A 12,393-nucleotide genomic window follows, 5' to 3' on the forward strand; every position below is an offset into this window, starting at 1 on the left:
TTTTGAACATGAATTGTTCACAGTAAACATAGTGTCTACTTTGGGTCTGAAATTCATCTTGCCTGCCTCTCCAAGTATTGTGTAGTTTTCCCTATCCCAAAAACAATCTTAAACTTTAAAGAGATTGTCACTGATAACCTTTGAAAATTAAATCTCTTTTACAGTGCTTGAAAAGAGTCTGAGAGACTACATCTATGAAAAGGTAACCAGATTTTTCTAATAGAAAAAGGCCTATTCATTTAATTGCGAGTTTATCTCAATGAAAGAATGTTAAATTTTTCCTAGAGATATTTGAGGTTCAGACGGTGTTTCAGTCCATCAGCAGCAAATTAGCAACAGCTAGCCCAGTAAATGATTGAGGAATTTAGGCACCTCCCAGTCTTATTTGAAAGTTCCCAGGGTCTCAATCAGTAGTCCCCAGAGCAAGGTCAGGAACTCCTATTCTGAACAGATTAACAGCTAGGGCTTTCCTGAAGCTCTCCCTAAAACCAGAAAGCCATGTAATTGCTTCCAAACTTCCAAAATGCTTCAAGTGGAAAGATGGGTAGCTATTATGGGTGATTTACATTCCCCATCTTCTTCTGCTCCTTCTGTAAAGATTGTCCTGTCCCCAGTCCTGGAAGGGATCACTGGGCCAGGGACATAACAGTTTTTTGAAGACATAAACAGTGAGGCATATGCAAGCATCAGTAAAATATTCTTGCCAAATGAACAATCTTATACAACTATTTTGTATTTTTAAAGTCATATATTGCTGAATTATTTCATTGCTGAAATGGGAATAACCTCAAGTTTTAGATTTTAGCTCTTATTGACAGATACTGAAAGTGTAGATTGTTCTAAAAATCAAAACAAAACTGTTTCAGTCATGCAGATATTAGATACACAGCAGTAGGAAGGAAACAAGCACAAAACAAATTCACTAGTCTAGTAATATTTATTGATCTGATTAGTATGTAGATATAAATTCATATAATAAATTGTTTAAAAAACAATCACATTTCTGTAAAGGAAAAATAAAACCAGCTGATGGGTTTTCAAATTAAAGCATACTTTAATTTATTATTTCCTTTAATTGCATTGTAATTCACAATCCTGATGTCAGAAAATTAATAGTGATCAGAGAAGAAAAATATCTCAGTGGAAAATGAAAACCAGCCAAGCTGTTGTTTTCTAGAGATTTGAAGCTCGATGAACTGATTATAGGAATCAACTGAAGATTTCCATCCTCAGGAAAAAGTGATAGCGGAAGTATGAACTTAAGTTATGAAAAGACCCTCTTAAGCAAAATTTTCCTACACAGCTTTCCATACATTTGGTCTCACATGCCTACTACGATACGAGGTCTGAAAAAAATATTTCTTGTAAGTATTAATTGTTTTAGACTATCAATCCTAATTATAACATATGAGTAATACCTTTAGATTTCCCTATCTGTTTTTAAATATAATAACAATACACCAAATTGGGCAAACAATCTTTCCTTTCTGACGTTTGAAAAAATAGTTCAATAATTCCCTCTGAAACCATTTTCACATCAACAGTGAAAAGCTGCATGCCATCTTGCCTTAATGTTTTCTGACTGAGCTGTACAATTTGCAATATGTTGCTCATAAAATCCAGTTTTGTTCCTCAATAAAACCACAGACTTTTTCTCCTAGCATGACTAAAAATCATGAACCACAAGGTTAAGCCTGAATGAATAGTGTTAAAGTGAATGAATACTTACACAAACACTTTGGTAGTGATCTGTCCCATAAACCATTAGCATTACAGGTCAAAGCAGATGAGCCCAACAGATAAAAGCCCTTCTTGCAATGGTATGCCACACTTGTTCCGTACTTGAAACTTTCAGGATAATTCTGCTGGCCATGCCGAATAGCATTTTCCACAAAACCGGGATCAGAACAATTCACCACTGTAAGACAAGAAGTGTTCATCAACAGTGCATATTAACAATGTCATAAATAAAGTGATACAGTGACTTTTTTTGTTACTTCACTAGCGGCTCATGACTGTTATCCATCTGATATCATCTGTGATTTTTATTTGACAAATATCAGATATGTTCTCAACTGATCAAGACTTTAGATCTTTTTTGCTTTGAAAATAGCATTCTAATCTTACTCCAGTTATTGTAACAGTCTTGGACATGCAAGTGGTTGGATGATAAAAGAGAAAATGGAGGATGTTTTTTTTAATCTTTTTCTTCCTAGACCTCGTTTGGTCTGACATGCAATTTTTATGTGAAGAAAACCAAATTAAAAGAAAACCAGTACATAGTTTAAATAACACTTTAACATTTTCTATTTGAATGTCCTGTAATAAGATAAATTGTTTCAAACATTAACAAGAACATTTTCTGCTATTAATGTATAGAATAGAAAAAGGATGGTGAAAAGTGAAATATTTGACAGTGGAGAAGGGATAAGGATAAGTGCCAAAAAGCACTATGTTTTTTTTCAGATAGCAGTAAAAACCCTAAAAAAATGTAGGTTTTGACACGACTGTTGAGGTATGTAAGGTATATCTCCCCTCCATTCCCAATCCTTTATACCCTGAAGTTCAGATGATGGTTTGTAGGTGGAAGATTACGATGAGATGATGAGATCTCTAAGTGTGAGAATATTATTAGTATTATAAGTTACTACTCATCAAACATTGACAGGAATCTACTTTTCAAGTATACCATCTAATTTCAATTAAGTACACAGGAAAAAAACAAAACAAAACAACAACAGAATAAGTCTAAAAAACATTAGGTATCATGATGTTGCATATAAAGCGCTTAGCAGGGCATTATCTAGACTGATGAAGAGACATGGTTCATGGAGGAGATCTATTTTTTTCTGAAGGGTAATAAAGATATATAGTCTCCTAACTGAAACTGTTCTCATTCTACTTTATGCCAAATCCTATGAAATCGTTCACCAAAAGAGTTGCATTTAGCTTATATTACAACCCATTTGCTTATATTTTATAATAACAACAGTGATTTAAATTTTGTATTATAACCCTTTAAATGTTGAAAAGAAATCAGATATGAAGAGATGAAATAAATATTTGTTTACATTGGGAATTCACTGACAGAAACGAATACTTTTTTATCCTTAACACCGACTTCTTTTCTGTCCCTTAAAAAAGACAAAAACACAAAGTACTAAAATCTCACTGCTCTTGGGAACTTGCGAAAGACTGGGCTGTAGGAATCTATACCTCTGTACTTGCTACGTAGACTCTGAAAACTCCTGTTTCTAGGGATCTCAAGATTTGAGTATTATCAAGAGAAAATATTCTTTTTACGTTACACAAGAAATACATTTCATTCTTTTTTATTGCCTTTTTCCATCGTTACTAATCACTGTCAACTAAGTCTAGTTCTGTCACAGACAATACACCTGTCATTGTAAAACAGGGACACAAGAGGAAGTTTGTCAAGCCAACAGCCCACTCACACAATGCCCTGCCAAGATATTCAGCCAGATCTGCATGAGCTCATATGTCTACATTCACAGTACAATTCTTTGTTAGAGAAATTAGCACAGCTCCCAGAAGAAATGCACACTGCATCCCAATTAACCCTGTTTGTTAGGCAATTAGACATTGTGTAAGGCTGTGTAGGTGCTGCTGTAAAGCTTCTGCTTTTGGAACTAACCTATATTCTCTGCATGCTTAAAGATGCCTTGTACATACATATCCTTAAACTAAATCTATCTATATGTAAATTCTACATATCTACGTATTTATATGCTTTCCTTGACATTTGAATTTACATCTGTATCTGGATTCTTGTGAATATGCTACTTAGTTCATATAAAACACTGGAGAACTTTCTAACAATTTAGTTGTAGACACAATTAAGTTTTTATGCCCAGGCCCCCTTTAGTTTAAAAATATGGATAATGTGTTTAATTTCAGACAGAAGTGATTCTTTCCCAATCTATTCAGCCGAAATCATTGTTATAGGGTAATGCAGTTTTAATCCCCAACTTCACCATAACCCCATACCTGAGCCATCATGTCACAGACTGATGTCTAAGGTTGTACAGGATATTTGTACTGGTGCAGAACTGATCTCAGGTCTCCTGAGATCTATGTTCATGCTCTACTTTTGTGATGAAACTGCATACTGAAAAGTAACTACAGCAGAATAACACTTTCCCATTCTACTTATATCTATCTATTGGTTACTAGCAAGAACATATCTTTCTTTAAATAGTCTCCATACAGGTAAACACATATGGAAGTTAATTGTCTTTTATGACCATAAAAATCCTCTGGAATAAAATAATTTAGAAGTGTTATTCCAAAGGTGGATTAATATCAATTTATCAATCATATTTAAACTTGACTCTATTAGAAACCATATCTTGGTGCAACTAAAATTACTGCCTGCATCCACACAGATCATTAGTACAGGTGCATGTTAAGTAGTCTGCATTTCATATTATATCCACATCTATTTTAACTCAGTCCTCTAACATTGGAAATTGGCCATATACAGCTTAAACAAGTACATGGATATTTACAGTGAGATTTCATCAATGCAAACACATAAGTATGGAAATTTACATGCAGATAACACAGCACAAGATTCATATTGTCTACCTAATTTCTTGTCATTTCAAAGTTTCTTTCTCACATATCTCTGCCTCTGTACTCCTTGTATTTAGTTTATTTTGTGTTGTTTGTTTTGTACAAGCATGAAGTTTCTTGACATTTATGTTTTTTCAAGGGCTCTAGATGTAAAATACAAGAAGGTTATATTTCTAGTACCATGGCTTTGATTGTTGAGAAACACTTAAAATAGAAGTTGAAACAGTGCTTGTGAAGTCATTAAAGTTTTAAAAGTTCCACATTCATTTTCAAATTCATTTTTGTTTCATTCATTTTCAGTCAGTTTGCTCCTATCTGAAAGCTAGCACAGAAACAAAAAGGTAGAGATGAATAAATCTGAAGAATGAAAATGGAATATTTATGGAGGAATTATATTATTCCTGGAATGACATACAGTATTTACAAAAATTTCCTTAAGCATTGAAAAGCCACAGGAAAAAATGGCATTGAAATGCTTGCCCTTCGCCTAACAATTTTTATCATGTGCTTGAAAAAAAATGTTTGGATTTAAATATTCCCAACTTTTTCTTTTCCCCCAAATGACTCTTCCTGGTTCCATTTTGTTCAGGTAAGAAAATAAGATGCCATTAAAAAACATTGTTGTTTTCATTTTAAAATTTTAAATAATTCACAAATCTACTTATAGGGGAGTAAGTACTTATTTTACTTATTTTACAAACAAAAACAAACAAACAAATAAATAAATATTGGTTCTTGTTCCTTAAAACTAGACTTAAAAAAAAATACTGACAATGGCTGAAATAAGAGCTTTGAAACAGAGATCTGACTTCATTCTCTTTTTTAGGAAGATGGATTCATGGAATCATGTCCTGCACCACAGTACAAAAAGGACATTAAACTGTTGGAGAGTGTCCAGAGAAGGGCGACGAAGATGGTGAAGGGCCTAGAGGGGAAGACGTATGAGATGTATGAGGAGCGGCTGAGGTCACTGGGCCTGTTCAGCCTGGAGAAGAGGAGGCTGAGGGGGGACCTCATCGCAGTCTACAACTTCCTCGCGAGGGGGAGTGGAGAGGCAGGTGACCTATTCTCCGTAATCACCAGTGATAGGACCCGTGGGAACGGTGTTAAGCTGAGGCAGGGGAAGTTTAGGCTGGACATCAGGAAGAGGTTCTTCACCGAAAGGGTGGTCGCACACTGGAACAGGCTCCCCAGTGAAGTAGTCACTGCACCAAGCCTGTCTGAATTTAAGAAGCGATTGGACTGTGCACTTAGTCACATGGTCTAAACTTTTGGGTAGACCTGTGCGGTGCCAAGAGCTGGACTTGATGATCCTTATGGGTCCCTTCCAACTCGGGATATTCTATGATTCTATGTCATCATTGAATGGCTTGGGTTGGAAGGGTCCTTAAAGGTCATCTAGTTCCAACACCGCTGCCTCTGGGCAATCTTTTCAAGTGCCTTACCATTCTCTCAGTGAAAGACTTCCTCCTAACATCTAGTCTAAACCTACTTTCCTCTAGTTTAGAACTGTTACCCCTTGTTCTACCACTATCTATTTGAGTAAAAAGTCACTCTCCATCTTTTTTATAGGCCTCCTTAACGTACTGAAAAGCTTCACTGAGGTATCCCTGAAGCCTTCTCTTCTCCAGGCTGAACATCCCCAGCTCTCTCAGTCTTTCTTCATAGGAGAGGTGCCTCCAGCCCTCTGATCATCTTTGTGGCCCTCCTCTGGACCTGCTCTGACAGTCCCACATCCTTCCTGTGCTGGGGGCCCCTGACCTGGATGCAGCACTCCAGGTGGGGCCTCACAAGGGCAGAGCAGAGCGGGACAATCACCTCCCTCGACCTGCTGGCCACTCCTCTGTTGGTGCAGCCCAGGATGCAGTTGGCCTTCTGGGCTGCAAGCGCACACAAACCTTTAAGAAAAAAAAGGCCTTCCACATAAATATATATGTGTGTGTATATATATATATGTACATATATATATATGCAGACATGCTACCAGGGTTTAACGGGTTACAAGTCATGTGCAAATCACATCTGGGAGTTATGAGAACTCGAGGTCATTGGAAATTACTAATTCTTTAACCAGAATTAGTAAACCAGATTTTTTTCCAGAAATACTAATTCTTTAACTACCTTTTCATCTAGAAACAAGATTATTATTTTTATATAATCATTTATATAATAATAACCATAAAATGATTATTTTATTTCTAGATGAAAGTGGTAAGTTGTGTTATATAAAAATAAGCAGTGAAAGTTTACTGCACAGATAAAGATACTGTCAAAGTCAAAAGCAGAAAAATAAACAGTAAAATGACATTTTAGAATTTGTAGAAAAGACAGAAAAAAATATTTTTCCCAGATCAATTTAGTGAACATCATTTATATTGCACTTAAATATATACTGGTTCAGTTGAAACAGAACTTTGAAACTTTTTGACCAAATTCTTTCAAGAGTAGTATCAGAATGTTATATTCAAATAGAACAAAAATCCAAAGAATATTGAAAAAAATCTCATGTTTTGAAGGTTTTGCACGTTGATAGAGGAATATATTTTTTCTCGTTTTATCTTCCATCCTGTGGATTACTCAAGTCTTTCCCCAGATTTTGTTTATAATATACATTCAGAAGAGCTGCCCCTTATATAACTTCTTAAAATTGAAACTTTGTTTTAATGGGTAAGCCTGCCAAGTTAGCTTCTGTGAAGCCAACAATAGAAATTAAGAAAAGAGACCATTATTTCATGAAGATATGTTGCCCTAAAGCTACCCAAAAGCAATTCTTACCAAATTATCTTTGAAACACAACAGGGAGAACAGAAAAACTTCATTTTCTGTGCAGATCAGAAATATGGATTGTTCAAGGAATAGTGTTATATTCCCAAAGAATCAATCTGTCTGTGTGATAGTGCTCATTCTTGTACCAGTAATAGTTGTTTAGCCAAGACAGGGATAAATAAAATACAGAATAGTCACTGAATGTAAAACTTAAGCATGTGCTTTGTGCAACAATATAGCTGCATGAAGTTATACCTGAATACATGAAGTCTGATAAAATGATTATGTAAAAGAATAGTGTCCCTTGAACTAAAAAGCAACCAAAATTATGCTTGTGGTATCATTTAACACCATCTAAAGATTTTAAAATATGTATACATGAGAGTGGTGTGGCTAACAAGGGCTGCAGTAAGGAGTACTTTAGAAAAGAATTTGAGTTGGCTGGCATACAGAACTAAGGCAGTAGTTTCCCTGATTGCCTTTCACCCTGGGGACTCAGTTGTAAATCATGGTGAGAGTAGGAGATTGCTTTCTCTCAATGACAGCTGTCAAGGGTTACATGGGAAATGAATTCTGGCACTCTCAATTTAGTCTGTTGAGAAAAGCGGGAGAATGCTTTAAGTCTGCCCTGATGACTTCAGAACCTTACACTGAGTAGATTCAAACCCTTGAGGGCAAAGAAGTGAAAAGACTTTGTCAGAGTCCCTTAGGCAGTTTTCTGTTAAAAAGTTGAATGATCATCAAAAAGTACATCGTTCACAGTATTTCATTTCTTTTTCTATCGCTTTCTCTCCATTTTTTTCCTTGACAGAAACAATGTTAAGCTTCTTTTTTAAACTTTGATATCTGATCAACAGTGTTTTTAAACTTTTTTATTTGAAAAGTACTGCATTACTGTTGGTATCTAGAACACGTATAGAGACTGCTACTCAAAATGAATAAAAGTAGATAATTCACTCTGAATTTATGATAAATTCTAAGAAATGAATATAGACTAGGAAGGCACTGCTTGGAAAAGCATGATTGCAATATTTCCAGCCTATGGAATTTTAGTAAAGTTCATAGTAAAGTCAACAATACACAAAGCTGGCAACTGCTCAATATAGTTAACTGCTCACTTTGCAAAAGTCTCAAATAGAGAGGAGTCATTTTTTATTGCCACTTTTTTCAATGTGGGCCTGTTGCAGAGTGATTTTTTCATAGGGAATCTGGCCACATAACCCATAACTCTAAAATATTTCTTTAGGAAACCGAGTGCTTTGTGAGTAGTGTTTTTATGTACATTTAGATCTATCAAAAATCTGAGGTCCTGGTATCATGTTTCTGATGAACCTAGACCACAGAAGTGTTCGCTGTAATACTGTAGTATAAATGTGGTTGATAATAGTACAAATTAACATTAATAATTTGCACTAGATTTCATTAAGTATATATTTACTTGTGAGATAAAAGCTGACATACTTCACTTTTAATTGCATTCCAAAATATTTTGCCATTGATATAAATATGCCAAATATTTTCTCATTGTTACAAAAATGCATTTTTTCTTATAGTTTCTAAGGGAAAAATTCTGCCAAACTGCCTTGATGACTAACTAACTTGCTTTATACTAAAATAAAACTGGAGTAAGAAATATTTTTTAAAAATCCATGAATTTGCAGTTATTATTTTTAGCTTCCAACTGATTTGGTTTAATGTTGTAAAACAATACAGTTTTTGATCACCTGTTTAACTAATTTAAAATACATGTGTTTTTCTCTCAGATATGTATGAAAGTTCTTCCTGATATTCTGTCCAAAGCATGAATGCTGGTGTTGCTTGCAGATACATCAGAAAGATGAAGTACTTACCTGTCACTTTTCTTTAGATGTGCTCTCTGTGTGTACAGACATTTGAGGGCACCTATGTACAAGTAGCATCAACACAGTAATTTTTTGTCTTAATAGTACCAACTCCTGGAGCATGTCTTAAAATCTTTCTCTTTAGGTTTTTGATAATCAGAGTGTTGTTTTCCACATGTGAACATCCATTCAGTTGCACCAAAATATGTTTCTACTACCTTTTGAGATGTTGTCATGGTTTTGGCTGGGACAGAGTTAATTTTCTTTGTAGAGGCTCACACAATGCTGTGTTTTGTATTTTTGATGAAAATAGTGATAGTGATAACACACTGATATTTTAGTTGTTGCTGAGCAGTGCTCACACGGAGCCAAGGACTCTTCTGCTCCTCGTGTTGCCCTGCCAGCGAGGAGGCTGGGGGTGCACCAGGAGCTGCGAGGGGACCAGCCAGGACAGCTGGCCCAGGCTGGCCCAAGGGATGTCCCATAGCATGTGGTGTCATGCTCAGCAATAAAAGTGGGGATAAAAGTGGGGTTAAAGAAGGAGGGGGATGACAGGTGGTATCATGCTTCCTGGAAGTGGCTGAACACCTGCCTGCCATTGGGAAACAGCAAATGAATTCCTTGTTTTGCTTTACTTGTGCATGTGGCTTTTGCTTTACCCAGTAAGCTGTCTTTATCTCAGCCCCTGAGTTCTTGCACTTTTACCTTGCTGATTCTCTCTCCCATTCTATCTGGGGAGAGTGAGCTGTGTGGTACTGAGCTGCCTGCCAAGGCTAAACCACAACAGATGTCTTAGCCAGATCTCCAGGCAGGTAACGTTCCAGAAAGGAGTCATTTAAAATCCTGTATCTCTGCCAGCTTCAGATAAAAAGCTCAGATATTGTTTGGCATCTCCCGTTGCACCCCTCCTATTTATTTACAAAACTTAAATGAGCTGCAATTGATAATAATTAATATCCTTCTGAAAGATATAATATACTACCAACATGAATAGATTAGGTGTATCTAATATGCGAAGTCTCAACAACAAAGGCCTCTGGCTTTGGAAAAACAAAACACAACACAAAGTTTTCTCAGCTTATGTGAATCCTTGATACCACCATGGATGGAAAAACGCTTAAATTCAGAGTTGTTTTATCTTAGAATGAGAAGAATCAGTTGTCAGTCCCAATCTCTCCCACCCTTCTATCAGCTGTCATCTAAAAGTTTATTTTTCTTGTCAATTGAGGAGTGGAGTGTATTACTACTGGTTCAAATTATTTACCCGGTAAAGAAAACATGATGAAATTGACTGTGCCTCATAAATACCAGATTCTTGGTAAGATAAAAAGCCTAATTAAGCTCTTCAAAAGAAATATTGTTAATGAGACCTTTTTTTAAAGATGAGAAAAGTTCTTTAATCTCATTTATAGGAAGATAAATCAGATTGTAAGGGTGGTAGTAACAAAGAATATCCCTATAAACTTTCCTGACAATGATTATGAATCTGAAACTGCCTTATGAACCAGCAGTAAGCAATAGAACAGTTTATTGGATACCAAAGCAAAGAAAAAAGAGCAAGATAAGCTCCTTCTTACAATTCCTTGCATTCTAGAAGATGTAATGAAGTGTGGCATTTAACATACTAGTTCTTACTTCAGACATAATATATGAAAAAATGACCTACAGTGCCATCAGGAGTGCAGAGCACTGACAAAATCATCTGATTCAGTTCTCATTTTGGTGGTTAAGAGTTATGAAACATATAAAGTGCAGAGATTGGCTTTCTGTCCAAAGACAAAATGGAAAGCGGTTCCAAGCTGCTGAGGGAAAAATACCATGCTGAACATATTTGTTTTAGGATTTGATATCTTCTTAGCTAGTTCTAGGGTATAGCATATTCAGGCTGCATCAAGTCCCGCTTAGCCAGATTTGCCAAACAGAACACAGACTGGCAATCAGAATTTTTCAAATGTCATTTGATTCTAGGTTAAAGGCAAGTAAGCTGACTATTTGACATGCTCTTTATCAAATAAATAACAACAAAGGTACAGTCCATGTGGAGTGAAGATTTCCTACCTCATAAATTATGATTTTGAAACCATATCTCAGTGTACTCAACATTCCATGTAAATCTATTACAAATGTTAAATATATTATATAATTAATAAAAAAGATATAATTGCTTCAGTAATTTAAAAAATAGTGGTTTTTTTTAATCTTACAGTATCCCAACATCTCAATGAGTCACGTTTTTTTACTCATAAAAGATACAGTAGGAAAGTATGTTTTTCCAAGACAGAGGTGTTTTGGTGATCATGTTACCTCAGAAGACATCCAAAATCCATATTAAAAAATACTTTACAGGGATCCCATTTCAACAAATTAAATGTTTTAACCACTATACCAAAAGAGTTTGCCAGAACAGCAGCAAACTGATCTATTGTGTCTATCAACACTGAAATCACTGTGAAATGATCAGAGTAATGACATTATAGAGTGGGGGGAGACACCACTGTAGAGCAATTAAGTGCTTTACAATTCACAATAGGTTATACAAACATATGTACTTTGTTTCATATGAGCTTTTATCACATGGCATTAAAGTAGCATATATAATCTTTCGTATGTTCTATTTTTTTGGCAGGCAAAAAAAAAAATCAACATACTTTCTTTGGTAAATTTGCTGCCTGTGACTTGCTAGTTAACCTTTTACTGACACAATACATAGCAGCAATGTATCACTGCAAGACTGCCTGAGAACTACCTACCTTTATTCACTAAAAATATTGGTTTCCTATGCATAGACAGTAACTCTCTTGCAATATAAATGATATAAAATAAAATAATCATATGCAATAGCCTGAAGCAGTATTCAATATTTTGTAGCAACTGCATGCAGAGTTTCAGTGAAGAGAAACCAAGTTCATTATTGACTCAAGTGAACCCAACTGAGGTTTGAAAGGAAGTAAATTTGTAAAATCTCTGTTGAATTAAACGATACAGGTTTGCCAGGAACATCAATCCCTTCCCAGTACTATACTCAAGGAGTTGGAATATTTACTCCCTTTGTACACAAACTCATAACTCATCATTAACAATGAACTTTAATACAAATGTTCTTTACTTGTTAGTTAAAGGCAATTTTAGAAGGAAAGGTATATGCCGGAGAAAGTTCTATTTCTTCCTTTAGGTTAAATTCTAAACAATT

At 35.4% G+C, this 12,393-nt stretch overlaps 1 protein-coding gene across 5 annotated transcripts in view; it reads right to left on the bottom strand.

The window, feature by feature from the left end:
• The window catches only part of CSMD1 (CUB and Sushi multiple domains 1), a 1,148,093-nt gene that overhangs the window by 48,793 nt on the left and 1,086,907 nt on the right, over positions 1 to 12,393 (bottom strand). For all 5 annotated transcript variants that reach the window (XM_040551456.1, XM_040551454.1, XM_040551453.1 and 2 more), the window contains one exon: positions 1,730 to 1,918. In XM_040551456.1, coding sequence (XP_040407390.1) covers positions 1,730 to 1,918 — 189 coding nt within the window. The remainder of the gene's footprint in view (positions 1 to 1,729; positions 1,919 to 12,393) is intronic.

Source organism: Cygnus olor, chromosome 3, assembly GCF_009769625.2.
Source record: "Cygnus olor isolate bCygOlo1 chromosome 3, bCygOlo1.pri.v2, whole genome shotgun sequence".
NCBI classification, from domain to species: domain Eukaryota; kingdom Metazoa; phylum Chordata; class Aves; order Anseriformes; family Anatidae; genus Cygnus; species Cygnus olor.